Source organism: Abramis brama (genome assembly GCF_963993115.1).
Source record: "Abramis brama genome assembly, chromosome: 10".
NCBI lineage: Eukaryota > Metazoa > Chordata > Actinopteri > Cypriniformes > Leuciscidae > Abramis > Abramis brama.
The window spans coordinates 32,421,038-32,446,378 of record NC_139972.1 but is presented as its reverse complement, the minus strand read 5'-3'; the positions used below and the strand labels follow the sequence as shown (position 1 = coordinate 32,446,378).

General features: G+C 36.8%; 1 protein-coding gene across 5 annotated transcripts; it reads right to left on the bottom strand.

Moving 5' to 3' along the window:
* Positions 1 to 1,051: 1,051 nt before the first annotated feature.
* On the bottom strand, positions 1,052 to 23,958 carry LOC311090666 (capZ-interacting protein). Of its 5 annotated transcripts, none has more exons than XR_014607931.1 (7): positions 23,660 to 23,923; positions 10,671 to 10,754; positions 10,373 to 10,447; positions 9,240 to 9,308; positions 6,654 to 6,857; positions 1,913 to 2,843; positions 1,052 to 1,754 (listed from the first exon to the last, which is right to left on the bottom strand). XR_014607931.1 is itself a non-coding variant. In XM_084126094.1 (6 exons), exons 1-6 carry the CDS (start codon positions 23,663 to 23,665, stop codon positions 2,427 to 2,429), a joined length of 855 nt encoding a protein of 284 aa, XP_083982220.1. In that variant the 5' UTR covers positions 23,666 to 23,958; the 3' UTR covers positions 1,052 to 2,426. The 5 variants fall into 5 exon arrangements, 1 of the variants encoding a protein (XP_083982220.1); XR_014607932.1 differs by having other exon boundaries at positions 1,052 to 1,743; positions 1,954 to 2,843; XR_014607933.1 differs by having other exon boundaries at positions 1,052 to 1,743; positions 1,918 to 2,843; positions 23,660 to 23,872.
* Positions 23,959 to 25,341: the final 1,383 nt, after the last annotated feature.

Genomic DNA, 25,341 nt, shown 5'->3' with positions numbered 1-25,341 from the left:
ACCCAGATGGCATTGCCTATAGACGAATACGAAGACATGTAGGCTAGCCTACGAGTCACGTGCCACGTAAAGTTTGGACCAGGATTGTGGTACCTCCTCTGGCGGAGTCTTCGTGCTCGTCTATAGGCACGCCATCTGGGTCGAGAACAATAACAGTAACCGTAGCCTACTGTCTCCCTCTTCACCGTAAATCCTTTATGCACCTGTAGAATTTCCTTTTATTGAAAACCCAGATAAAAGTAAAAAGCTACTATTATGTTTAAATCCTTGTCCGAGGCAGTTTGACTTCACGAGCGCATTTCTTTACTAAAAAAAGAAGAAAAGAACTGATATGGAAGACTGAATTCTTATAATTTGTTATTCTCAAAATATTACGACTTATTCTCCTAATGTTTCGACTTTAATCTCGAAATATTTCAACTTTATTCTCGAAATGCTACGAATTATTATCGTAAATTTTTTTTACGTTGTGGTTCAGGACTTCCATAGTAAACAGTTGATGGGCCCCATTTATTTCCATAGTATTTATTTATTTTTTTACATACTATGGAAGTCAATGGGGCCCATCAACTGTTTAGTTACCCATAATCTTCAAAATATCTTCTTTTGTGTTCAACAAAAATTAAGAAATTCATACAGGTTTGGCGCGACTTGATGACATATTCATTTTTGGGTGAATATCCCTTTAAGTCCAAATTAATTTGAACTCATTCAAATACACCATGGCAAGACATCAAACCAAAGCTCTGTCATTGGTTTTCACATGTCTTGTGCCCAATCACAATTGCCATTTTGATATGTAATATTTCAATGGAAAATCTATTTATATTTAAGAGATTTGTTTGGGATTTTTACCTTTCATTGTATTGAAAAAAAAAAGCCATTCTGCAAAATAACTCGAGTTCCACTGAATAAAAGAAGTTGTTAGTGGGGTGAGTAAATGACAATTTTCAAGAACTATGAAAAAAGAGCAAATATAATTGATAGAGATTAACATTTACAAACCGTTAACCCTAAATTACAGCTGTATGTAATAAAGGAAAGCATCTGGTAAGCGTAAATAAAGCTCTTTATTCAGTCTTATACGGATAATAAAAGGTAATTGCAGTACAGTAGCGTTGCAGTCACAGTGATACATCTCAGGCCTTTTCATTTAAAAATACAATGTTTTTGCATACCAGTGGAGACTGCAGGTAAATTTGGCTTTTGCAATATCTCTGTCACTATTTTGTTTGTATTTAGCTTGTTTACCATGCTCGCAAGATTTAACAAAAAACTTCAATAACCATCAGAAATTAAAAGTGCAGTTAGTGGCTTCTGATTTTGCAACTTCAACTACACATAAATCTCCATAAACCCTCCAGCCAAACCAATGTCGGCGAACCCAAACACTCAAAATGATTGACAGGTACAGTACGTTTCTGATTGGTTAGTTTTCTTACTGTCCAAAAAAATGTGCAGGCCGGCCCTGTTTTTTTGCTATTTATAGAGCCTTGGCCTGTCACAGAGGTATGTGAGATTTTTAAAACACTTATTTCAGTCCTAACCTAAATAACATGATCGTTCATATAGGGTAAAGGCTCGAAAAGTGCTTTCAAAATGGAGAATGCTCTCCAAAGCTGAAAGCATTCTCATTTTCTGAACAGCAAATAAGAATCCATCATAAGTTTACCTGAAAGCATAAGAAAGCAATAAAATCGAGGCATATGAATTACCCTAGAGCAGGGTTCACCAATCTCGGTCCTGGAGGGCCGCTGTCCTGCAGAGTTTAGCTCCAACCAGCTCCAACACACCTGTTTAAAAGTTTCTAGTATGCCTAATGAGACCTTGATTAGCTGGTTCAGGTGTGTTTAATTGGGGTTGGAGCTAAACTCTGCAGGACAGCGGCCCTCCAGGACCGAGATTGGTGAACCCTGCCCTAGAGTATAAATAAAAACTCAAATCCAATCCGACCTCTTGAGAAAACATAATCATTTTCCATTTTGGCAGATTGGTGGCAAATTCGTATGAATAATACAATGTGATTTGTACGAAAATACGTTTCAGAAAAAAGTAAGCATGAAGGTCCATCCTTAAACCTATAACCCACAGTGAGGAGTAAACAGATCATACAAAAACGTACAAATTAGATTGTACAAATTCACCGCCAACTCGCCAAAACGTAAAATGCCATGAGGATGAATTGATAACATCCTTTTGTGTGATATTTGCTTTAGCAATATTAAGTCCCCAAATCCACAATCCTAAAAGAGAAGAATTCAATCCTTGCATTCAGACAGAGTCCATCTTCATCCATCCTGGAGTCTGTTTTTTAGAAACTCCGTTAATTCGTCTGTCGTCTGGAATAACTTTCCCACAATTCTAGTTTGCTAAAGCAATGCTTATCTTGCAAAATAATCCATTTTGATGAGCTTTGGCCTATACGTCTACTCTGCATCCAGCACTTCCTTGTCCTCTTTGACTTCTGCCCTGTCCTCTTCTGTCTCTTCTTTCTCTTCCTCTTGGGCCCGTTTACAGTCACAAGGTTCAAGTCCTCCCTCAGTTACTTCTTCCACTTTTCCTGTATGGGTTACTTCAGTCCACTCATTTTCTTGGGAGACATCTTTGTGCTCTGTCCTGTCTTTTTCCTGCTGTGGGTCATTGGTGGGTTGAGCAGAGTCTGTTTTATCTGCTGTATTCTCCTGCAAAGGCCCACCAATCAGTTCCCCTTCATCCCCATTCTGAAGGTGAGTATCTGGTTGAAACGGAGAGTCATATCCTTCATTCGCTTTTGCCTCGTCACATGCTGACTTCCTGTGTTGCCTCGTGGGCAGCCGGCGCTTGAAAGACAGCCTAGCTCGACTCTGTGGAGTGAATACACAAAATCAGACTAGCCGAGTACAAGCTGATTCCATACACAAGTTTAATAAACTACATGCAACTGTTGTTCCAAAACTTAGTTAGCTGCCATAGGACAGAACCTAATAAAATAATCACTTTGCGTCGGCTGCAACTCCATGTGCCACACAAATAGCCCCAATTGATTCCAGCACTTTGGCATTAGCATTTTGCTAAGCTAACAAAACAATACTCTGAAAGCATACAAATACACAAATACTGGGTGAAATGAAGGCTGTAACCAAATATTTATTATTTACCAGGACTAACTGTATTGAGTCATTCATTGCAAAAATAAACGCCCAGTAATCTGAAATTTAGACGGTGAGGTTTGCTGTGGTAATGGCCCTTGAAAAAGTTATAAATTTTTAATTGCACTGAACTATTTTTATCAATACTTTTCAGTACTAAGTGAAATAAAAGCACATTTATTATCAACATTCTTCTCTACCTATCTTCTTCACCTATCATTTGCAGACAGAGCTGTCGTGTTGCTCTTCACTGACAGGACTCACATTGGGATTATACTAGATTTTAAGGACACACAACACAAACAGGATTTAGTAGTTTTATGTTAAACATGGACTCAGAGTAACCATTGACAACCTGCAGTAAGCTATGTATAATGTAATCCTAGCATACTGGACAAAGCAGTGAACACTACATCAGGGGAGTTTCTAGCCATGGGCAAACTGAACCATAAAAAAATTCAGACCTTGTCGGTCAGATATGATCAAAAGTGAGATTTATTTGCAAATCTGGCATCATTCGTTCTGATTCTGATAGAAAACAGGCACAACATGATTGCTGAAATAAGGGATATACAGGATCTCCACATTTCTGAATATTCAAAATGTTCAACTTTTTTCTTGGTTTGAAAAATTTAAGGGAACATTCCATTTTAGAATTTTGAAAACATTATTGAGACATTATTTTTTAACGTTCTGAAAAAGTAGTAACATTTAAAAAACGTTTGTTTTGTTTTTTCATGAAAAATGTATAAAAATTATTTTGTGTTAACGTTTTAAGAACATTGTTAAAGACCACTTTGAACAAACATTTTATCAACATTACTGGAAGAACTTTTGTTCATAACTGAAAGAACCTTGACAACGTTAGCCAAAGTTCTGAGGATGTTCCCTGTTAGCTGGAATACTGCCTATTTCACCTTAAGGGTCACTGTGATTTTGCCAAGACATGTTTTGTTGATCCTGGAACAACATTCCTGTCTGAAAATGTAGTCATAACCCTAACCCTAACCCTACCCCTAAATCTAACCCTACCCATAACTTCTCCCTAAAATCAAAGGGAAATTATATGTGAATGACATTGATGTAGAAGCACATAACCCTGGTTGCAAGCCTAAACTTGACATAAACTGTAAACTTGTCCCTCAAATCTGATTGGTTTATTGGAATGTTGTTCCATGATCAACAAAGATGTTGATCCAGGAACATGTAATACTTGGTGAAATCAAGAACAGTACATGATGCAGTATGAAATACGCAATGATAAACATTTCAGAATGTCAAAGAAAAGTTTAAATTCGCAGTTGATATTACTACCAATTCTTTTGTCACACTGAAATTGTAATGTTAAGTTGAGGCCAAATGCATTATGGGATATAGTTTTCAATGCATAACCATACAGCATAGTTCAGGAGCTAAAAACTCCTTTAACAGAGTACAAACGACACATATCATGGCTGGCTTCTGCTGTGAATGCTCTTAGGAGAGGTACAGATGGTGAGAGGCCTGATTGGATTACAGTTCTCAAACCCTGTTATGTCCTCGGGCAGTGCATGGAAAGTCTCTATTGGCTTACTCAGAGCTTAAGCACACAATAATGGCTGCATGCAAAGGGACGTGCACCTTCGTGCTGATATCATCAGATCTCGTTCTGCACACATCACAGATTCTCTGAGAAACAGCAAGACTGTAAAAGGTTACTGCTGAACTTTCAAGAGATCAGGTTTTGCCATTACATTAGTTTGCAACAAATACAGGTTTTCAATGACCAGTTAAACTTAATTTAATCACCCACAGTCATAAACTGTATTATGTGATTACAGCCTTGCAAAGTACCAGTTATTATTTACTGATTCTATCCTAATCCTGTCACAGCATGTTGGTTATTCATATACTTATAATTGAAATAGTGATGGGGAAAAATTAGATGGGAGTAAAACTTTGTTTTCTCGCAAAAGTACTAGGTTCCCTTGAGAAAATGTGCATTTTGCATTCCCTCATGAAACAAATGTGCGTTTTGCGTTCCCCCATAAAAAAAAAATCAGTTTTCTAACCCTAAAAAAAAATCTAACCCTTTGAGAAAAATTGTATTCTCTCGCAAAAGTGTTGAGTTCCCCCATGAAACTTTGCAATCTCTCGCAAAAGTATTGCGTTACCCCAAGAAAAAACGTATTCTTTCGCAAAAGTATTGCATTCCCCCATGAAACTTTGCGTTCTCTCGCAAAAGTATTGCATTCCCCCATGAAACTTTGCGTTCTCTCGCAAAAGTACTACGTTCCCCCAAGAAAATATGAAGAGTTCAGATGCAAAAGCCTCTAGGTGCCATCTGTCATTTTTATCAAGCTCGTATATTTAAGTTCAGTAATTTCACTTAAATGACAATTAATAGGTAATTTTCATTGCCATTTAAGTGAAATCACTGAACTTAAATATACGAGCTTGATAAAAATGATCATTCTAGAAGAAAATTTCAGATGGCACTTAGAGGCTTTTGCATCTGAACTCTTCATATGTATTCTCTCGCAAAAGTATTGCGTTACCCCAAGAAAATTTGTATTCTCGCACAAAAATATTATGTTCCCCCATGAAACTTTAAGTTTTCCCATGAAACTTTGCGTTTTCTTGCAAAAGTAATACGTTACCCAAAGAAATTTTTTAATTCTCTCGCAAAAGTATTGCGTTCCCCCATGAAACTTTGCATTCTCTAGCAAAATTATTGCGTTACTCCATGAAACTTTGCGTTCTCTCGCAAAAGTATTGCGTTATCCCAAGAAAATTTGTATTCTCTCACAAAAGTATTACGTTCTCCCATGAACCTTTGCGTTCTCTCGCAAAAGTTTTGCGTTTCCCCATAAAACAAATGTGTGTTTTGCATTCCCCCATGAAACTTAGGTATCTCCAAAAGTATTGCGTTCCCCCCCAAAAAAATTGTATTCTCTCGCAAAAGTATTGCATTCCCCCATGAACCTTTGTGTTCTCTCGCAAAAGTTTTGCGTTCCCCCATAAAACAAATGTGTTTCGCGTTCCCCCATGAAACTTAGCATTATCTTCAAAAGTATTGCGTTCCCCCATGAAACTTTGCGTTCTCTAGCAAAATTATTGCGTTACTCCATGAAACTTTGCGTTCTCTCAAAAGTATTGCGTTCCCCCATAAAACTTTGCATTCTTTCGTAAAAGTATTACGTTCTCCCATGAACCTTTGTATTCTCTCAAAAAGAATCGCATTCCCCTGTGAAACTTTGCATTTTCCTCCCATCTTATTATTATTATTATTTTGCCATCACTGTGTCCTTTTAGGGGCACCGTACATTTCCACCGTTTTGAAGTAAGGAATTTGTATCAGCCGTGTTTTAAGTAGTGTAAATATTTTGAATTGAATGTAAGTGAATGTCACTTCTTTATCTGAACCAAATCTTAGACCTGAAAGACAGGTTTGTGTTACATTGTAGGTAAGTTCCTAAACATCAGTGAAGAAAACCATTTAAAATGTATTTTGTTGCATTTGAAAGTGACATTAAGCTAGTTGACCTTGTTGATGTTGGGCAGTGGAGTGCCCTCGACCGGCTGCTCGAAGCTAACCGGCGCCTCATCTTCACAGGACAGATGAATGGGCTGCAGGGTGGAGCTCACGGGATGGCACGGACTGATGGGACAGGACGCTGTGGGTGGCTCTTTAGACTCTGGACTTTTGGGTGGGGAGAGCAGGACAGTTGGAGAGAGAGCAAGATTGGCCTGAAAGAGAGAAGAAAATAATGTTTTTAATGCTCCTGCAAAATGTTCTTTAATAGAGACAAAGCCAGTGGTCAACTGATATGGGTTTTAAAGGTCAATATAGAGAGAGTAGAGGATGACAGAATGCAGATATAAACATAATGCAACTTACTGATGATGAGACAACATAAAATTGTAGGAACTATATGAAAAATTACCTTACTTTTGTTTAATGTTTGGTGGCACAGAGGGCAGTGTGTTGCTAAAGACATAGGCCTACTGTATAAGAAACTGTTGTGGTATCAAGGTATGATTATTTTCATTAACTAAAACTAAAACCATAATACAAATAAATGTTAACTGAAATAAAAGATATATGTTGAAAGAAAAATATTTATTGTGTGTATATATATATATACATTCACTAGGGTATATATGTTTTTTAAAGAATATTTTTCTTTATAAAAAAAAAAAAAGTAGTAAAAAGTAAAATTCACAAAAAATTATAGAAATTAATGTCAGTGCGACAGTGTCAGTAGAATTTGAGGGGACACTTTTAAAAAACTATAAATGGCGATTAAAAGACATTCATCAGACCATTAATAGTATTATCTAAGTTCTTAAAATAATCTTCTTCCTGACTACACAGATACCGTCTTACACGTGTTTAACCTCTTTCATAGTCTACTGGACTAGTTTATATTCCACCGGTGCTGCCTAAAATAAATCAGCCTAATCTCAACAAACTAGAAAGCCGACAAATGATCTAAATCTTAACGTTCAGGTGATTTAGGCTATTATCTATATGACTGAAGTGAACTGGATATATATACACGTCAATTAACAGCAACTTAAAACACCACAAAAAAAGGCTTGATTGAGCTCTTCTTGCACTGTAAAATAAAAGAGCCTTATCCGAAAATGAATATCTCCTACCTGTGCAGGAGAGAACAGGAAGAGAGAGAAACGGCAACCCTTTTGTCCCATGACTGCCTGATGGCTGCTACAGTGAGTCTAGCTCAGCACTACACTGCACTGGATAAACCCTTATCTCATTACAGACCTTGTCTGAGCCAATTGGAGGAGACCGTGCAGACCCGTCCCTTTCATGAGCAAATGTATTCCACAGACCAATCACAGGTCAAACTAACTAAACACCTCTCAGGAGAGATGCTGTGTGGGGTTTAGGTGCAGGTATTGGCCTTGCAGTTGTACAGTTTAAACTCTAGGAGGCAGAAGAGTTGCATAAAAACCTTGGCTTTGTTTGCAATAATGAAAACTTCACGATATACACTGCATACCACCTACTAGTCTTAAGAAAAATGTGCAAGTGAGTCCAGTTTTCACATTTTGGCAGTTTAATAAAATAATGATTTAAGGAAGATGATACATTTGTGACCCTGGACCACAAAACCAGTCACATGGGTCACAATTTTGAAATTGAGATGTGTACATCATATGAAAGCTGAATAAATATGCTTTCCATTGATGTGTGGTTTGTTAGACTATGACAATATTTGGCCGAGATACAACTATTTGAAAATCTGGAATCTGAGGGTGCAAAAAAATCGAAACATTGAGAAAATCGCCTTTAAAGTTGTCCATTTATGTTCACGATTGTGCTGCATTCACTCACAAAAATAAATGTTTTATATATTTCCGGTAGGAAATTTACAAAATATCTTCATGGAACATGATCTTTACTTAATATCCTAATGATTTTTGCCATAAAAGAAAAATCGATAATTTTGACCCATACAATGTATTGTTGGCCATTGCCACAAATATACCCGTGCTACTTGTGACTGGTTTTGTGATCCAGGGTCACATTTGTTTAATTATATATTACTTCTAGTTTATTCTTCAAAGTAGAAAAATGGCATTTGCATTCTATAGTATGCATACTATTTACTGCATATTACTGCATATTAGCTTCATAAATGTAACAGCATATAAACAAAATTCTATAATATGACTGATATTTTGGTGTTAAAGTTAGACAACAAATTGGCCTTTACTCAAAAAGTTCACTTTAGATTCTACTATAACTTTGCTACTACATGTTAGTAGAATGTCTAAAGTGGACTATCAAAATAAAGTGTTACCAAAAAAATTATTTGAAAAGATTCCCATTAATGATGCATATGTACCTTAAAATACACTGAAAATGCAAACAATTCCCAGCATACATGCAGGTTGCTTTAAACTATCTATTTCAGCAAATAGCTTTATGATGCGACAGATTTCCTGTTTCCTGTATGAAAGATGACTTCGGAAATGATACATGAGATTGAAAGGCAGCCTCAATATGCTGCTAGGATGGCATCTTTCAAATGCAAATCATAAACTTGTGCTGAAACTAAGATCTTGTATGAAATGGATAATCAAGCAGATAGATCTCACCTGAAGTTTTTCTATGAGGGGTGAACTCTTTAACTTCATCTTGGGAGGATGAAGAGAGTTAGACGACTTCTGTACCAGAAAAGTCAAAGACATTGAATAAGACCATTTTAAATTCACTATAAAACTGGCATAAAGGTAGAGTATAACAAGGTGTGTTAACATTAATCAATTACTAAGAGGCCGTTTACACGGCACCGTTTTCAACTAAAAACAGAAACATTTTTATGCGTTTTGGCCGTTCGTTTACACGACAATTGCATTTTGGGGGCCTGAATACACAAACTTTTTAAAACTGGTTTCAAAATGTACGTTTTTGAAAACAATACCATTATAATACTCTTTGTAAACTACAAATATGCAAATTTGTGAAAACGGTAACATCATGCGCATTACTTGTTCAGTCTACAGGTGAGCAGTGTTTCTTTACAAAATGATATCGCCAACTACTGGCCTGGCAGCAGAATACAGCGTTTTTAGCCGCTTTTCCAGATCCGTGTGAATGGGGATCGTGAATGCAAAAACACAAAGGAAAACTTTCCCGTTTTTACTACATAATTTTCGTGTAATTGTACCCTAATATCTAACTCAGTAAACTTAGGGTACATTTACATGACAATGATGTACTAAAGACGGAAACGTTTTTCCTTTGCATTTTTGAAAAGTTTCGCATACAGTCGACAACGTTGTCAAAATGATCCTCAACTCTGTATTATTCATGCCAGGCCAGTAGATGGCGATGTCTCTGTGTAAAGAAACACTACGTGCCTTCAAACTGAACACATAATACGCATGCGAATGATGACACTGTTTTCACAAATCCACATTTATGTAGTTTACAAGGAGACGATAACGGTAATTTTTAAGTTTGCGTGTTCAGGCCCCCAAAACGCAATTTTCGTGTGAATGATCGGCTAAAACGCATAAAAAGTTTTCTGTTTTTACTTGAAAATGATGTCATGTAAACATCCCCTTAAAACTGAAGTTCTGTTCTGTATTAATAATTAAAAAATGTACTGAGAAAAAAAATCAACTATATTTATCTATAATTCATATACTCCCAGTCTGGCATGAAAAAAAATCACTTGTTTCTAACTTTCCTGAGTGTCGATATGTCAGTAAAGTCACATGCGCACCTTTTCTTGTTCATGTTCTTCATCTTTTTGGTTGTTTATCACCAGAGAACAGTGGGGTCTCCTCATAGATTTCACCTGCAATTCAGTAACACAAGCTATATAATACATGATTACTGCTAGAAAGTCTTGATTATGACATTTCAGTGGCACACATTGTTGTTTCTGAACCTTTCCTCAATGTTTATTTCGCCCAAACTTTGTAATATTCGCATTATGAACATATGAATAAAAACAAATTTAATTTTGTTTAGGAACAACCAATAAGAGACCAACAGAAAGACGTCAGATGTTCCACTACCTCCATGTTTCCTGGCATTGGCAGTGCGTGACCTTTGAGTCTTCCAGCCAGCTGAGCCACGGACGGCTTGACTGGAGCTTCCTCCTGCAAACAGAGAAGCAGACCGTTTGTTGGATGTTCTTCTCTGATGTCCAGTATCCTGATCTCACTTTATTGACACAGGATCCCACAGGGCCTGTAGTGAAGCTCAGACCACCAAACACGAGCGAGGAAACTTGCGGGGGGAAGCACACACCCAACTGCTCATTTTACACACGGCTCCATTACATAAGACAAGCATGATGCAATAATGGCCTCCAAATTCAGCATGTGCTTGTTTTTACTAGACATGTTTTCTTACTTAACAGCAACTGGAAAATGAAAGGCCTTTCAAAAGTAAGAAATGGTGACGTCAGAAGCACAGAGACGGGGTGTGGTGGAGAGAAGGGCGATGTTTGGCAGAAAACACATTACCGCTCTATTTCTGCAGAATGTTTTCAGTATAGTTTCTGAAAGCACAATTAGATGTGCTTTCTATTATTTAATCAGATTATTCTTAATATTTAACCAGACTCGTTATTTAATCAGAGATTTGAGAATCCAAATGTGAGAAATATAGTCAAAATGATGAGAAATAAAGCATCGACTGTGATATAGTCACAAATTGGCAAATACAAAGTCTTAATTGTAAGATATAAAGCCACAATTATGAGGGAAAAACCATGCAACTGTGAGATATAAAGTCATAATTAGGAGATATACATTTGTAATTGTGAGATATAAAGTCACGATTCTGAGAAAAAAGTTGCAATTCTGAGATATAAAGTCGCAACTGAGACATAAAGTTGCAAATTGTGATAAAGTCACAAGTGTGGGAAATTCAGGAATTACAGGGAAATAGTCTTTAATACTTAAATCCAATAGGTACCGGGAAACTCAGGAGAAAGATAGCACAACCATGAATAACACCAATGATACGGAACAAAGAACTGAATGAACTGAAGGTGTGTATATATATACACAAGATAAACTCAAATACAAACAGGTGTGCTCTAATTGCCATGACAACCCAGGAACAATCGGGAACACAGAACAAAGGAACCAGAAAACATTCTAAAAGTCTTGAAAAACAAAACCAAAACACAATAAACTAAGCATAACTGTGACAGAAATATAGTTGAAATAATGAGAAATAAATGAGCAATTGTGAGATATGAAGTCATAATTAGGCGAAAAAAGTTGCAATTATGACAAAAAAGTCTCAATTGCGAGATATAAAGTCATAATTAGGTGATACTCTCTGAATTGCAATATAAAGTTGCAATTGAGAGAAAGTCACAAATACACATATTGTATAAACAAAAACTTTTTTATAGACGTGATTAATCACGATTCATATATATATATATATATATATATATATTGCAATTGTATGATTAAGTTGCAATTATGAGAGAGAAGTCACAATTGTGAGATATAAAGTTGCAATTATCAGACATTTAAAGTCACAATTTGGAGAGCTACATTTTTAATTGACAGATATAAAGTCACAATAATGAGAAACGTTGCAATAGTGAGATATAAAGTTGCAATTTTTATTTTAGGTGGAAACAGGCAACTTTTCTCCGTATCGTCTATTGAAAAATCCATATTGTTAACCACTGCATATCACTTTTGGTAATGTTTATTTTTACACTATGCATACTGTTATATACTTTTTTTAATACACTGTATATACTTTGTAATGTTGCTAGTATTGCATTCTGGACAAAGCAGCTGTTTGCATCAAAGAACAAATACGGTTTAGTTTATCAGCAAAACAGCTGACCAGCATCACACTTACAGCCTGGGGGAGTCTACATCTTTCTCATCACGAGGAACATATCACTGTTTCAATGAAAAATGAAGAAAATTTTTCATAAATGCCTTAGTCAGAGTATGCTTTAAAGCCACAAACACGAGTGTAAGCACTAGTTCTTCTAATTGCACACTTGTCTTTTTCTCCCAGTGTGCCTCTGCCAGGCTTTGCAAACAGAAACGTGTCTCTCCCACAACATTCTTCTCAAATCTCCCAAATACAAACACTTTCCACATTTTAATAACACTTTGTTTAATTAGCACGTTGACCCCACTCACTTTGCTTCCTCAGCTACAAAAACACACAATCTCACTTAATATCACACACTTTCTGAACACCACATGAGTGCTTACACGCACAGAAAGAAGACGTGTTTCCCCCCCCGATCCACTTCCCTCCATTTCCTGCAGTTCCTTTCCTTCACCCATGATAAGCAGAATTCCCCTGAGACCACCCACCCCTTGACTCATTATTTTGGCGCCCATGATTGTTAACTCTTTCCTGTCCCTCGAAAACAAAGCCACTGTAAAAAGGGTAAACTTCACAACGAGGACAATAGAGTCAAGAATTTGTTTGATGCTTTTTTCATAACCCACCCATGTTGGTTTTAATGGAAACTTCAACTTATTTTCATCACGAAATACAAAAAATAAAAGAGGTCATTTTTATCTCGCAATTCAGACTTTGTCGCAATTGTGAGTTTATATCTCGCAATTCGGACTGTATAAATCACAATTGCAAGTTTATTTTATTTTTGAAGAAAAAAGTTTCAAATTCGGTGGGGAAAAGAAGTCTGAATTGCGAGATATAAACTCAAAATTGCAAGTTAGTTTCTGTGGTGGAAACAAGCATCCATATGTTGTTGTTGTTTTGTAAAAAGGACTGGAAAAAGAACCATATAAGAAACAAACACCACAATGGAGATCTCTGGAATAATTTATAGTGAAAAATAGTAGTAAAAATTCACAGTAAAAATAATTCTCTCATTTATTTGTATTTGTAAAAAAAATATATATATATATAATATATAAATATATATGTAAAAAAATAAAATTATATATATATATATAAATATATATATATATATATATATATATATATATATATATATATATATATATATATATATATATATATACATATAATGTAGCATAAGGAATGTACATGAACTTATTATAGTAAAGTCGATTTTGTCAAAACATTCAGTTCCAATTAAAGGCGTAAAATGTGTTGAACAAAACAAGACACACAAATTATGAGCAGTAAATCAGTAAGCCGGAGATGATTTGAACCCTATGTTTGGATAAGTCTGTAGGATGGGTGGGAATTATGGGCTCATTTTGGGAGTGGGAGTACAGAAAGCTCTATTTTAGGCTGCTGTGGCCTGAGAAATAAACCACAGACCGGCTCATGAAGGTCTGGGTCAGTGATCATCCAGCAAAACTGTGTCAGTGGAGAAAGATCTTGTGCAGTTTGTGGAATGAGAAGCACTGGAAATACACACTGTGTATACATGAATACAATACTGTAACTTTAACGTATTGGACATTTTATGGAAACATTATGGAAACTTTTAGGCCTGCAGCTTTATTTGCTTATTAACATAACTCTGATTTCTGGCTTATAATACTGAGTGTTTTGTTTGTTTGTTTTTTAAATTATGTCAATAAAATCTAAAACCATTTTAACCAGTATATTGAATGAGGATTTGAATGAGTAATGAGTAATGAGTAATGAGGATTGAATGAGTAAATTATGACAGATTTTTCATTATTAGGGATGTTAATTACAATTAAATGAAAATATTTATTTGAAACCATAAATGTGCAAGTTAAAATGTATAATTAATTTGAATTTTTTAACTAATTTGAGCGTTTTTAACCTACTTAAGTAGGACATGAGTTGTACATTTTTAAGTGTACTGGGACTACATATAGAAAGAAACCCTTAGAAACCCTTGTTATTAGCGACACATATAATTTCAACGAACATCCAGACGGCATTCACGTTGCTGAGAGCGACGTTTAGATGAATATGTAAATATGTGATGCACGCTTTCCTCTCAATAACAAAATAAACACACATCAACAATGACAGCAGTGAGAAAACAGCAGCTTGGAAAGCATCTGATCGTAGCGATACAAGCACAAGCTTTGCAATTGACCAGCATCAGGTTGACAGATGAGGTCATTAAAATTACACTCTTATTATGATAGTTTGATTATAAAGTATATTTGAGGCTATAGACTACATAGATCTGTCTGTAAGACTATAGTTTGAATTAATGGCTTTGCATGACACATTGACATTACAGTACTGAATGGCTCTTTCATTATTATCCTGAACATTGTATAAGCATTCGTTTCAAGTGTCACTGAATGGAAGAGAGGCTCTTGGATCTTCTCAGTTCTCGCGCATGCGTCGTGGCGCTCTCGTGAACTCATATCAGAGGCCCACACAAAAGAAAATGAATAGTTGAATAAAGTCGTTATTTTTGTTTTGTTTTTGCACACAAAAAGTATTCTCGTCACTTGATAAACTTAAGGTTGAGCCACTCACTTGGACTATTTTAACAATGTCTTTACTAACTTTTCTGGGCCGGCAGAAGCAATTACCTAGCCTAGCAGACTATGAAGTGAGACAGCTCTCAGATTTCATCAAAAATATCTTAATTTGTGTTCCGAAGATGAACGAAAGTCTTACAGGGTTGAAACAACATGAGGGTGAGTAATTACTGACAGATTGGGTGAACTAACCCTTTAATCTTTGTTAATGTTAGTTAATAAAAATACTAGAGCCCGACCGATATGGATTTTTGGGCGCCGATGCCGATACCGATAAAAAAAGCCAGATACCGATATATCGGCCGATATTATTTATGTGTATATTATAATACAGTAGCAATATTATTTATGTGTATTATAGTACAGTAAGTTTGGACACACTTTCCAATTGGTGTGTACAAACTTTTGATGGGTACTGTATATAGAATACACAGTATAAACAGAATAAATATATAAACGTTTTGCAATGATCACTCAAATGTGGTGATCAAACACTTGTGTGACAAAGATATGTAATGGAGGCAGGGTGAATGATAGAATGAGAATTTGAGCTGTAACCAAACTAGTTTGCATTGCATTTTATATTATATTATATTCTAAATACTGTTGCATAATCTTCACTAACGACTTTGTCTTTTAATTTAGTCACGTTATTTAAAACATAACTTGTATCAATAAATATATCAAAAGTGTCACTGACAAAACCTTATCTTCTATTTTTAATCTTAATTTCTCTAATATCTACCAGTGGAGGAAGAACTCAGATCTTTTTAGTAAAGTAAAATTAATAATATCATAATGAAAACGTTTATAATTACATATGTACAGTAGTTTTATACTATTTTAAATAAGTAGTAAGCAAAATGTACTAAACGTGAAACTAGGCTACTCTCAATGCAAAATGGCCCTATATAAAGTGTTATAATTATATACATTTTTGGAATATTGCTTGATGTTGTAACGTAGCAGAATGAGCTTTAACACTGTGTCTACACCGGACGCGGCCGTTATTTTTTGCCACTTTTGCCAGTTCTTTGTGACAGCTTTTAGGTGCTTTATTGGCAGCGCCATCCTTACATAAATCACCGCACGCTGCATTTTTTTAAATATTAATTTATCGGCCATTATAAATGCCGATACCGATAGTTAGGAAAATGCCTAATATTGGCCGATAATATCGGCCCGCCGATATATCGGTCGGGCTCTAAAAAATACAGCTGTTCATTGTTTGTTCATGTTAATGTTAACAAATACAACCTTTGATTTTAATAATGTATTAGTAAATGTTGAAATTAATATTAACTAAGATTAATAAATGCTTTAGAAGTACATGTTAACCACTGAGTCTCACACAGGACTGCCCTACTTGAGCAGATGTTTATCTGACTGGCAAAAAAAGCGACCAAATCATAATCAAAAGATGATCCAACAACAAAACCACTCCAGGGACAGCTGAAACTACTGCTCCAGAGCACCAGACACAACATCGGTCATATCTCAGATTATCATCTTCCGTTGGAAGGGCGTAAATTAACGCAAGAGGAAACCACAGAAGAAAAAAACTAAATTGCCTATGGTTTTGTGAAATACCCAGACAATGCATTACAATTTACACTTTAAACAGTGAATTATCATGATTTATTACAGCAATAAACCACTACAGGCAATGGATTACAGTGATTTTTCCACTTTTTTTCTTTATCTAAAGGTTTAGCTAGTTAGCAATGTCCAAACTTCCACTGAGATGAATGTGAATGCTAAATGGACACTTTCCAGGTTTGCCAGACCTGTTTGAAAAGTACCAATTTGACATACCATACTTACCATCGGATACCATGGTACCACCACAGTACTTTTTGTAAGACTCTAAATCATGTGCTAGAAAATGTTACAGCTGACCTCATAGTACACTATGATGTCCTGCACAGTGGAGCGCTCTTTGTCGAAGAGTGAACACTATTAGTAGACACATGATGCACATAATGCCATTTTCTTTAATCCATGCTTTCTGGACGCACACCTCTGAGAGTTCAGCCAAGGTTCAAACCCATTGGGGTCATGAGGATATACACTATATATGAGGTAAAAGGGAAAATATGGACCATATACACAAAAAAACCCTGTAAAAATGGTGTTTAAATGAGGTAAAGAGAAGAGAATGGATTTTACATAATTAATTCATAAGTAATCTAGACTGATTCCCTCTGGTTGAGTGGTCTTGTGGGCTAAGACTCGAGTAATATGGTCATTTCATGTCTTGTTACTACGAGAACAGACATGTAAGTCTCCCTCTCAGCCATTCCAGGAAAACATGAGTGTTTGAATTTTACATCATCGTAAGATCACACTTTTCCACTGCCTTTGCCGGCCTTTCAGGCACACAGCTTGTGTTTTTACAAAGGCCCTCTGTGTGTTACATCACTCAAAGCAATGGGATAAACAGCTACCACATCATGAGGCCTGACAGGAGGGAACATAACGGCATTGACAAGGTGTACAACAGGAATTAATACCAATGTTTGACAGCAAAGACAAGTTGTATAATACTAAAGATAAGCTGGACAGAATGTTTATTCTTTATTTATTACATATCTACAGCTTCAAAACCGTTTTTTTATTCAAAGCTGAAGTTTTGAGCCCTTATTATGCTATTTAAAGGCTCCTACTTTTGTTTCAGAGGTCTCCTACAATAGGTTTACATGCATCCTAGGTCAAAAAAACACTAGTTTTCTCATAATATACATTGGAGCATCACCTCTTTTCGTACAGTGCCTAAAACGGCTTGATAAAGGATTCGTTCTCTCTAAACCCCTCCCTTCTGAAAGCCTACTCTGCTCTGATTGGTCAGATGCCCCAGTCTGTTGTGATTGGTCGACCGCTTGCATCATGTGTCGGAAACAAAACGCCCGTTACCATAACTGAATATCAGCTTCGGAACGATGGCATCGGTTTTACCGTATTAATTAGTCTTTTCAACAACACAAACCAAACTCTTCCAGGCTTCAATGTGTTCCTCACAAAGCTATTGTATGACTTCACAAGATTTAACAGGTCATTGTCCTTTTGTGTTCCACTGAAGAGAGAAAGTCATACAGATTTGGAATGGAATGTGGAATAATAGGAGTAAATGTGAAGGGCCGTACACACCGGGACGAATATCGGCTCGCGTTATTCGCCAGCGTTTTTCAACGCGTTTTTTGTGTTCACACCCAAGCGTTTTTCGCTGACGATGAGCCGAGTGAACATGCAAATTCATTCCCTGACATTAGATGGCGCTCAATGTAAAACAGAAATATCCCGGTACACAAGGTCCATTTGCTCTGCAATACCACTCCATAACAGTTCTCTTTTATCAAGATTTTTGTAGTCACTGTCGCGTTTGTCATATAGTTCTTTATGTTCCGACACCAACGAGACCAGCAGCTCTACATTCATCTTGCCTTGGTTCTTCCTCGTCTTATTTCTTCCCAGTGTAGACGCTACTTGGCGTATATCTTCTTCGCCGTTACGTATGTGTGCTCGGCAAGACCGTTTTGTGTTTGAGCGCCCCCAAGTTGTGTTTTACTGTAACTTCAGAAGCTCCAAACACGTGAGCAAAAGCGCCAATCTCATTGGTCGGATAGTTTTTGACGTGGTGCGTCAAACCAAAAAAACGAACCCGAGGCGTTTTTTTTTTTAAATTACGCTTTTACGCGTGGCGTTTTTCGTGTCGGTGTGCACACTCACATTGGCGTCCTTTGTTTAGTCACGAGGCGTTAAACGTCGGCGAATATCGCACGCGAAATTCGTCCCGGTGTGAACAGGCCTTTACAGACTGTAAAAATTATCGTAATTTAAACTGTAAAAGACTGCTACGGTAAAAACCTGTTACTTGGTTAATGGTAAGTTCACTTATAAACTGTAAAAAACTGTAATAAATCTAATGAGTTTATTTACGTTATATCAGTTAATGAAATACCACAATTTTTACTGTAAATTTAGATTCAATCTGTAAAACCATTTTTTTACAGTAAAGGTCTAGCAACCACAGATGGCTGTTTTTTTTTTACCATAAGAAAGCTTCTTTTTTAATATACATTTTTTCATTAACTGTTTCTTTAAACTTCCATCCATCTATATTTGTAGCAAATAACAGGTGCTCTTATGATTAATTGCATTTGAGGCAGTGTACACTCTGTAACTGTGGCAGCTTCCAATAGCACTTGTAATATTGTTGGCTTACTAAATATTACTTAATATAACATGTGGCCCACATATTTGGCAAACCCAGCCTACTTTATTACATCTTCAGTTACCCTGAGTTCGCTTTCCTTCTTCCACAACATGAAGATCCAACCGCACTCAAGCAGAGGGGACTCCCCGTTCTCTAAGCGTAATGGCATGTGGGATTTTCCTCATCTTTCTCACATGGTCTTGCTTTCTGCAGTGCTGTGACTCTGTGAAGCTCTTCTTTTCTCTTTACCTTAATCTACTAGCTTGTGTAGTTGTGCTACGTAAAGAGATTTCCCTCATGGGAATGAACCTGCCATATGTTTCCCCTCTCAGTCATCCTTCACTCTCTCTCTTCCTCTCACTCATCAATGTAAACTTTCCAGGCACTGAAAATGAACACGCTGATGCTTTCATTGTAGCACAAAACAAAGGTTTGGAAACCCCTTCTTATTCATTATGACCAATTTCTACATTTTAGAATAATAATAACAATGGAAGCACAGACAGAAGTATGGGAATTCTGTAACCAAAATATGCATCTGTGATGCTTTTTAACCCTCTGATGCATGACTACAGAGGACAGAATCACTCATGTTGTATCCAAACCATTATTACCTTTGACCCTTACCCATAATTCAACTGACTGTCCTTTTAGTCATTTTATTTTTAACGACTTCAATTCAACATGGCAATATTTAAATTCCAATCATAGACAGTAAAAGAAATGGACACAGCGACCCCATTGGATTCAACGGAGACAAAGTGAAGCCAATTAGAAACTCTTACTTCCTGGGGGTCCAGCGTACTGCGCAGACTCAAACTGAGCTTGACGCCGTAGATGTGACGTGAGCAAACCGTCTGTCTTCTAGTAGCTGTGCCAAGAGAAATCTGAATCATTCCCTTCCGAGACTTGCAGAGACGGAGAGTGTGAGTAGGAGCTGTCTATAAGCTAGGAGCAGGAGAAACTTTTAGTAGGTGTTCTGATTAATTACTTTGTCATTTTGCCTCCACGTCCTCCCGATTGCCCGCGCGCTTCTCCTCCTGTCCATACGGTAATTTCTCTACTGTGCGACAGAGAGTCGCGTGGCTATGACGCAATCGTTAGCCTATTTTTACAAAAATTGCTTCTACGGGGCCATAACGTAAGCTACAAGGTAATGAAGCCTTTTATACATTTTCGTGTTTCTTTAGAAATAAATAATGGACGAATGGAGTCTTTAAACGCCTCAGATGTAAAGTTATTCGCTGTCAAAGTGACGCCAAAATGAATGGGAGTCAATGGGATGCTAACAGCAGGTGGGGGTCCGCTAGCCAATGGCGGCGCCCGGGGGTACCTTCAAAATAATAGAAATCCATGCCCCCCTGATTCCAATAGGCAGACAACAATTTTAAACGGGCCATATGATGCTATTGTAAAAGTTATTTTGGTTATTGGGTGTAATAGAATAGGTTACCATGCTTTATTGTTCAAAAAAACTTATTTTTCACATACTGTACATTATTGCAGCACCTCTATTCCCAGCCTGTCTGAAACACACAGATTTCTACAAAGCCCCTCCTACTGGAAAGCCCAGGGTGCTCTGATTGGCTAGCTGACCTAATGTGCTGTGATTGGCCAAACATCTCAAGCATGTGTCCGTAAATGTAACGCCCCTAACCATAATTGCAAGCTTAAGATTCCAAGGCTTTTCTAAACACAAACAGTTAAAGTATAATTTTAACAGCTCCAGGGTTTTCATTAAAACTACAGATTATACTTCTGCATTTTTATATCCCCGCCCAGGTACAGTCGGATCAGCAGAGGGTTATTAACAGAACAGTGTTTGTAAGAGCAGGTTTATCACTTAAAATTGTATCATACTTTATCTAATCTTTAAACAGAATTATGATGAAAGTGGAACACTATGGCAACAGCTTTCTTACCTGAACGCAACAGTGTTTTGCTTCGGGTGGAACTGACAGAACGGCAGATTTGTTCAGTTTTCCCCCTTTCCATTTGACCTAAAACACTGTGTTCATGGTCATCTAGTTTGAAATGCTGACTATAAACACAGAGGTTTTTCAGATTGTCTGTTGCGCTGTTCTCTCTGTATTTACGACTCTTTGCAGCCTTTAGCCGCTGCCTATCCTTCACTGGAAACGAAAGTAACTCACTCCCGCTAAACGTTTACTCTTTGAATTCTTGCACCCGGAACAATTCAAGTCAACACCATTATGACTAAATGTTTGCTAAGAAGTATTTCCTACTAAAGCAAGGCAGTATTTGACTCTAGTAAGTGTATCATAGCAGACTGGTGGGAGTGGCCTTGGACGGCAACATGCCCAGTGCATTATGGGTGTTGAAGTTTTCCTATCTATTTGGCAAAAGTGAAGGAACAACATTTTTTCTTTTTTCTCTAGTCAAGTAGCACCAGTGTTTAAAAAAAAAATCGCTTATACTGTATAGTATATAGTATATGCAGCCAAGATTAATTGATATCCCATTTTGCCAGTGGTTAAGTACCGATTATAATGTCATCAGTTTTACTATATCAGCTCAAGCCTCAGTCAGATTCTGAAAGTGCAGATGACCAAGCCAATCGATTAGAACCAACTTCACAAGCATGACTTGAGCAGAAGATTTCACAGTGGTAAACACACAACGTCTCCACAACATGGTGGCAACACTTCAATTCACTGAAGCCTCGCATATTTCACATTGTGTCGTAAACGTTTGCGGAAGTAATATCTGGACTTCGATCTATGCGTTTATACCATGTTTAATGGAAACATGACTGAAGCCTGTTGTATTTAATTTTGCATGAGTGGTGTGTGAGTCACCAGCCAAAAATGTAATACGATTTGCGTGAAGCGCTCTAATCGACATACACTGGCCTAAAAGCATGGTAATGAGAGAGAAGCCAGAGCTTTAAACTCTGGACCTTCATGAATTATAGACCAAGTTATAGTTTTCTCAGATAAAATGTGTTCTGTTCTAATGATGTCTGATATTAGGGAAAAACCTGGCTTTCTGATATCCAAAAAGATCATTAAGAGCCTGAAGAAATGAAAACAATAGCCTATCTGTTAAGAGTAGGAAACGTCTAGAAGTAGATGTTAAGTGAAGTTAGAAATAGACGTTAAGTGAAGAAAATTGTCAAACTGAAAAGGTTCCAGATGCCTAAATAATATAAAATACTTAATTCCTGTGTTTCCTACGCAAAAAAATGAATTATGTGAATTATTAATCAAATGCGGTAATAAACTTTGCATGTGTGCGTAGGTAAGCTACCACAAAAAATATTTTGCAAAAAAAAAACCAAAGGTTCAAACCAAATCTACGCCCTTGTATTATGTCATTTAAATATTCATGATAGATAGGTTAAACATTATTGGAGAAGTTACTTGACATTTGTTGGCTGCTCTCTTCCTGTTCGCTCAATTTTTTTTTTTTTTTTTTTTTTTGACATACAGTACAGGCAAATATGTTTAAGAAACTAATTCCAGTCCTATAAGCAAAAGCCTTTAGATAGGTTTTTAGGATCATGATTAGAAACATTTTGATGGTAGTGCGGACATGTACTTTCTGTGGAAAAGCATACCTCCCCTTTTCACATCCCTTTTAAGATGAACTCCAAGAAAAGAGTTGAATGCTCTTTGATTACACTTGCAGAACAACCTGAGCACCACACGCCACGTGAGGAACTTTAATGCCTGTGGCTAAGAGGAAAATCAAAGCTCATGCTTTTTCACACAGACAGAGGAAGATATTTTGCAGACGGCCCTTCCTTCCTCACTTTGTGGTATTTTGGGGATAAAACAGTCTGAGAAGTAATTTTACCAGCACGTGTCTGTTAGTTTATCTGCAAGTCACTTTAGCCACTAACTGAGATTTAAGGTTAAACATATTTTGGAGGACATCTGGGTCCAAATGAAAGGATTAACCTAAAGATACAAACTTTCTTTCATTTCCTATAAATATATTTTTTAGTTTCGTCAGAGGGAGTCTTCTAAATTTAAGCAGCAACCCTTAAACTGTCCATAACTATTAACAAACATTATTGCAACAAGGCTTGACGGGTCATTAAAGCACATTCATGCAGTTTGAAATATCATAATACATAGGCTATTACAGTATATAGGCTACTATTAGGCATATGAGTATTATCACTATTCATAATAGTGTTGCTGGAAGTTAAATTAATGCTTAGATGTCAATACAAACACACGTGACAGACATTTGATTTAATTTCTTACTGTTATTAAGCCAACTGGAGTATCAGCTGGATTCATGCTATAGGCTGCTAGTATTCATATTATGTCTTGCGCAGTTAAAAAAATAAAAACAATCAGGACCCAGGGGCAAAAAGTAATAGATAAATAAAACAAAATCATACCTCCATCCTCAAACACGTTTATCCGCGTTGATCTTCTGTATCCAAGCGGAGTGTGGAGATGCGTCTCTCTGCTCTCCAGTCTGACAGCAGCTTCACTTCACTTTCTTTAGTCAGCAACACCCAGATCTGCGAACACTTCAAAACGCAAACGACAAAGGAAGAGAAACTGTGTGGCGTCGAGAGCGCAAAAGCGCTGCGCAACTTCGTCTGATCGCGATTGCCCAACTTTTCTCACTCATATCAAACTGAAAGACGAAGTGTTATGAGTCATGGTCAGGGGATATTATGACAAACGCACTGGCTGTGTACAACCCCTTGTGTCCTGCCTATCAGCCTAGTCAGTATTTTGGCCATTTGAATTTATGGGGTTTTTATATTGATGCATTTGAGCATCAGGCGCGTTGGACATCGGAATTGAGAGTTTTGAATTTGATGCATCTTATGCGCGATGTCTTATTAAAAATAAGCTATACTGTAGGAATAAGATTTCCAAAATGCGAATAAAAAAGTATGATGTGGATATTTTTATTCGGTAGGCTATTTGACCAGTGGGCTTCGCAAGTAAAATACCCCAATATTTAGCCTATTCCACAGAGTTTCAGTGAAATGGCAAAATGAATCACACAGGCATATAACGTGTAGGCTACTGCCAGTCTAATTTGAAAAAGATGAGATAGCTATATAGCTAATGTAAGTGTAAGCCTAAAAAAAACTATAAAACCTATACGTTTTGTGACCATTCTTAAAGTCCCCCTGCATATAGTCAATAATTGTATCCCTTAAAACTTATCTTTGATCACTGAAATTATGTATTTTAAAAAAAAAATCTTCATGCCTTAAAATAGCTTGAATGTAACTCTACACCCTTGTCTCATTTAGTTGGTAACACTGCAAATGCAAATGAGCCCCGCCTCCAATCATACCAGCTGAGAGATCCACTCGTTGACGATCACATGTTGACCTGATTGGTTAAAAGGTAGTTTGTGACGTCAGAAACACCAGCGATTTCAAACCTAGATTTGAGACTGTCTTTGGGTCACTGCAGTTTTAAGGAGAAAATACTCAGCAATGGTGCTGACTTATGAATTTGCACATGGTTTGTCTCAAAGCATATTAAAAACATAGACATATAAACAACATTAAAAACATGATTTTCACCACAGGGGGACTTTTTAGTATTTTATGATTTGGTCAGGTGGTTACAAATTTGTATGAATTAATATGTCATTTGTACATTTTTAGTCATCATAATTTGCATACAAGTCAGATTGTACAAATTCATATATTTATGGTGGGGCCAATGTATGCATGATATAGGCTTGAGGTAGGCCTATGGGCCCTATGGGATTGTGTTCCATGATATCAGCCCAATATGAATTAGCCCCAATATGGTTTAAAATGTGGTATATAACTGTAAATATCTCCATGAAAGGAAGTTGGCATGTTGGATGACAGTTAATATCATGCTTATTTCTTAAACACTACAGTACTTCATCAGAGGGAGGAAGCATTTTACACAGAAATGCAGTTCATGTCAAGCATGTGACAGAGGAATGTGAAGAGGCTTGCTCTCTCTCTCTCTCTCTCTGTGTGTGTGTGTGTGTGTGTGTGTGTGTGTGTGTGTGAGAGAGTGAGTGAGTGAGTGAGAGAGAGAGAGAGAGAGAGAGAGAGAGAGAGAGAGA

Coding starts and splice junctions, on each gene's coding strand:
- LOC311090666 (XM_084126094.1), bottom strand. Junction 10,448..10,670: donor CAATGCCAGGAAACATGGAG/GTAGTGGAACAT, acceptor ACTGAATTGCAG/GTGAAATCTATGAGGAGACC. Junction 2,844..6,653: donor CACTGCCCAACATCAACAAG/GTCAACTAGCTT, acceptor TTCACTCCACAG/AGTCGAGCTAGGCTGTCTTT.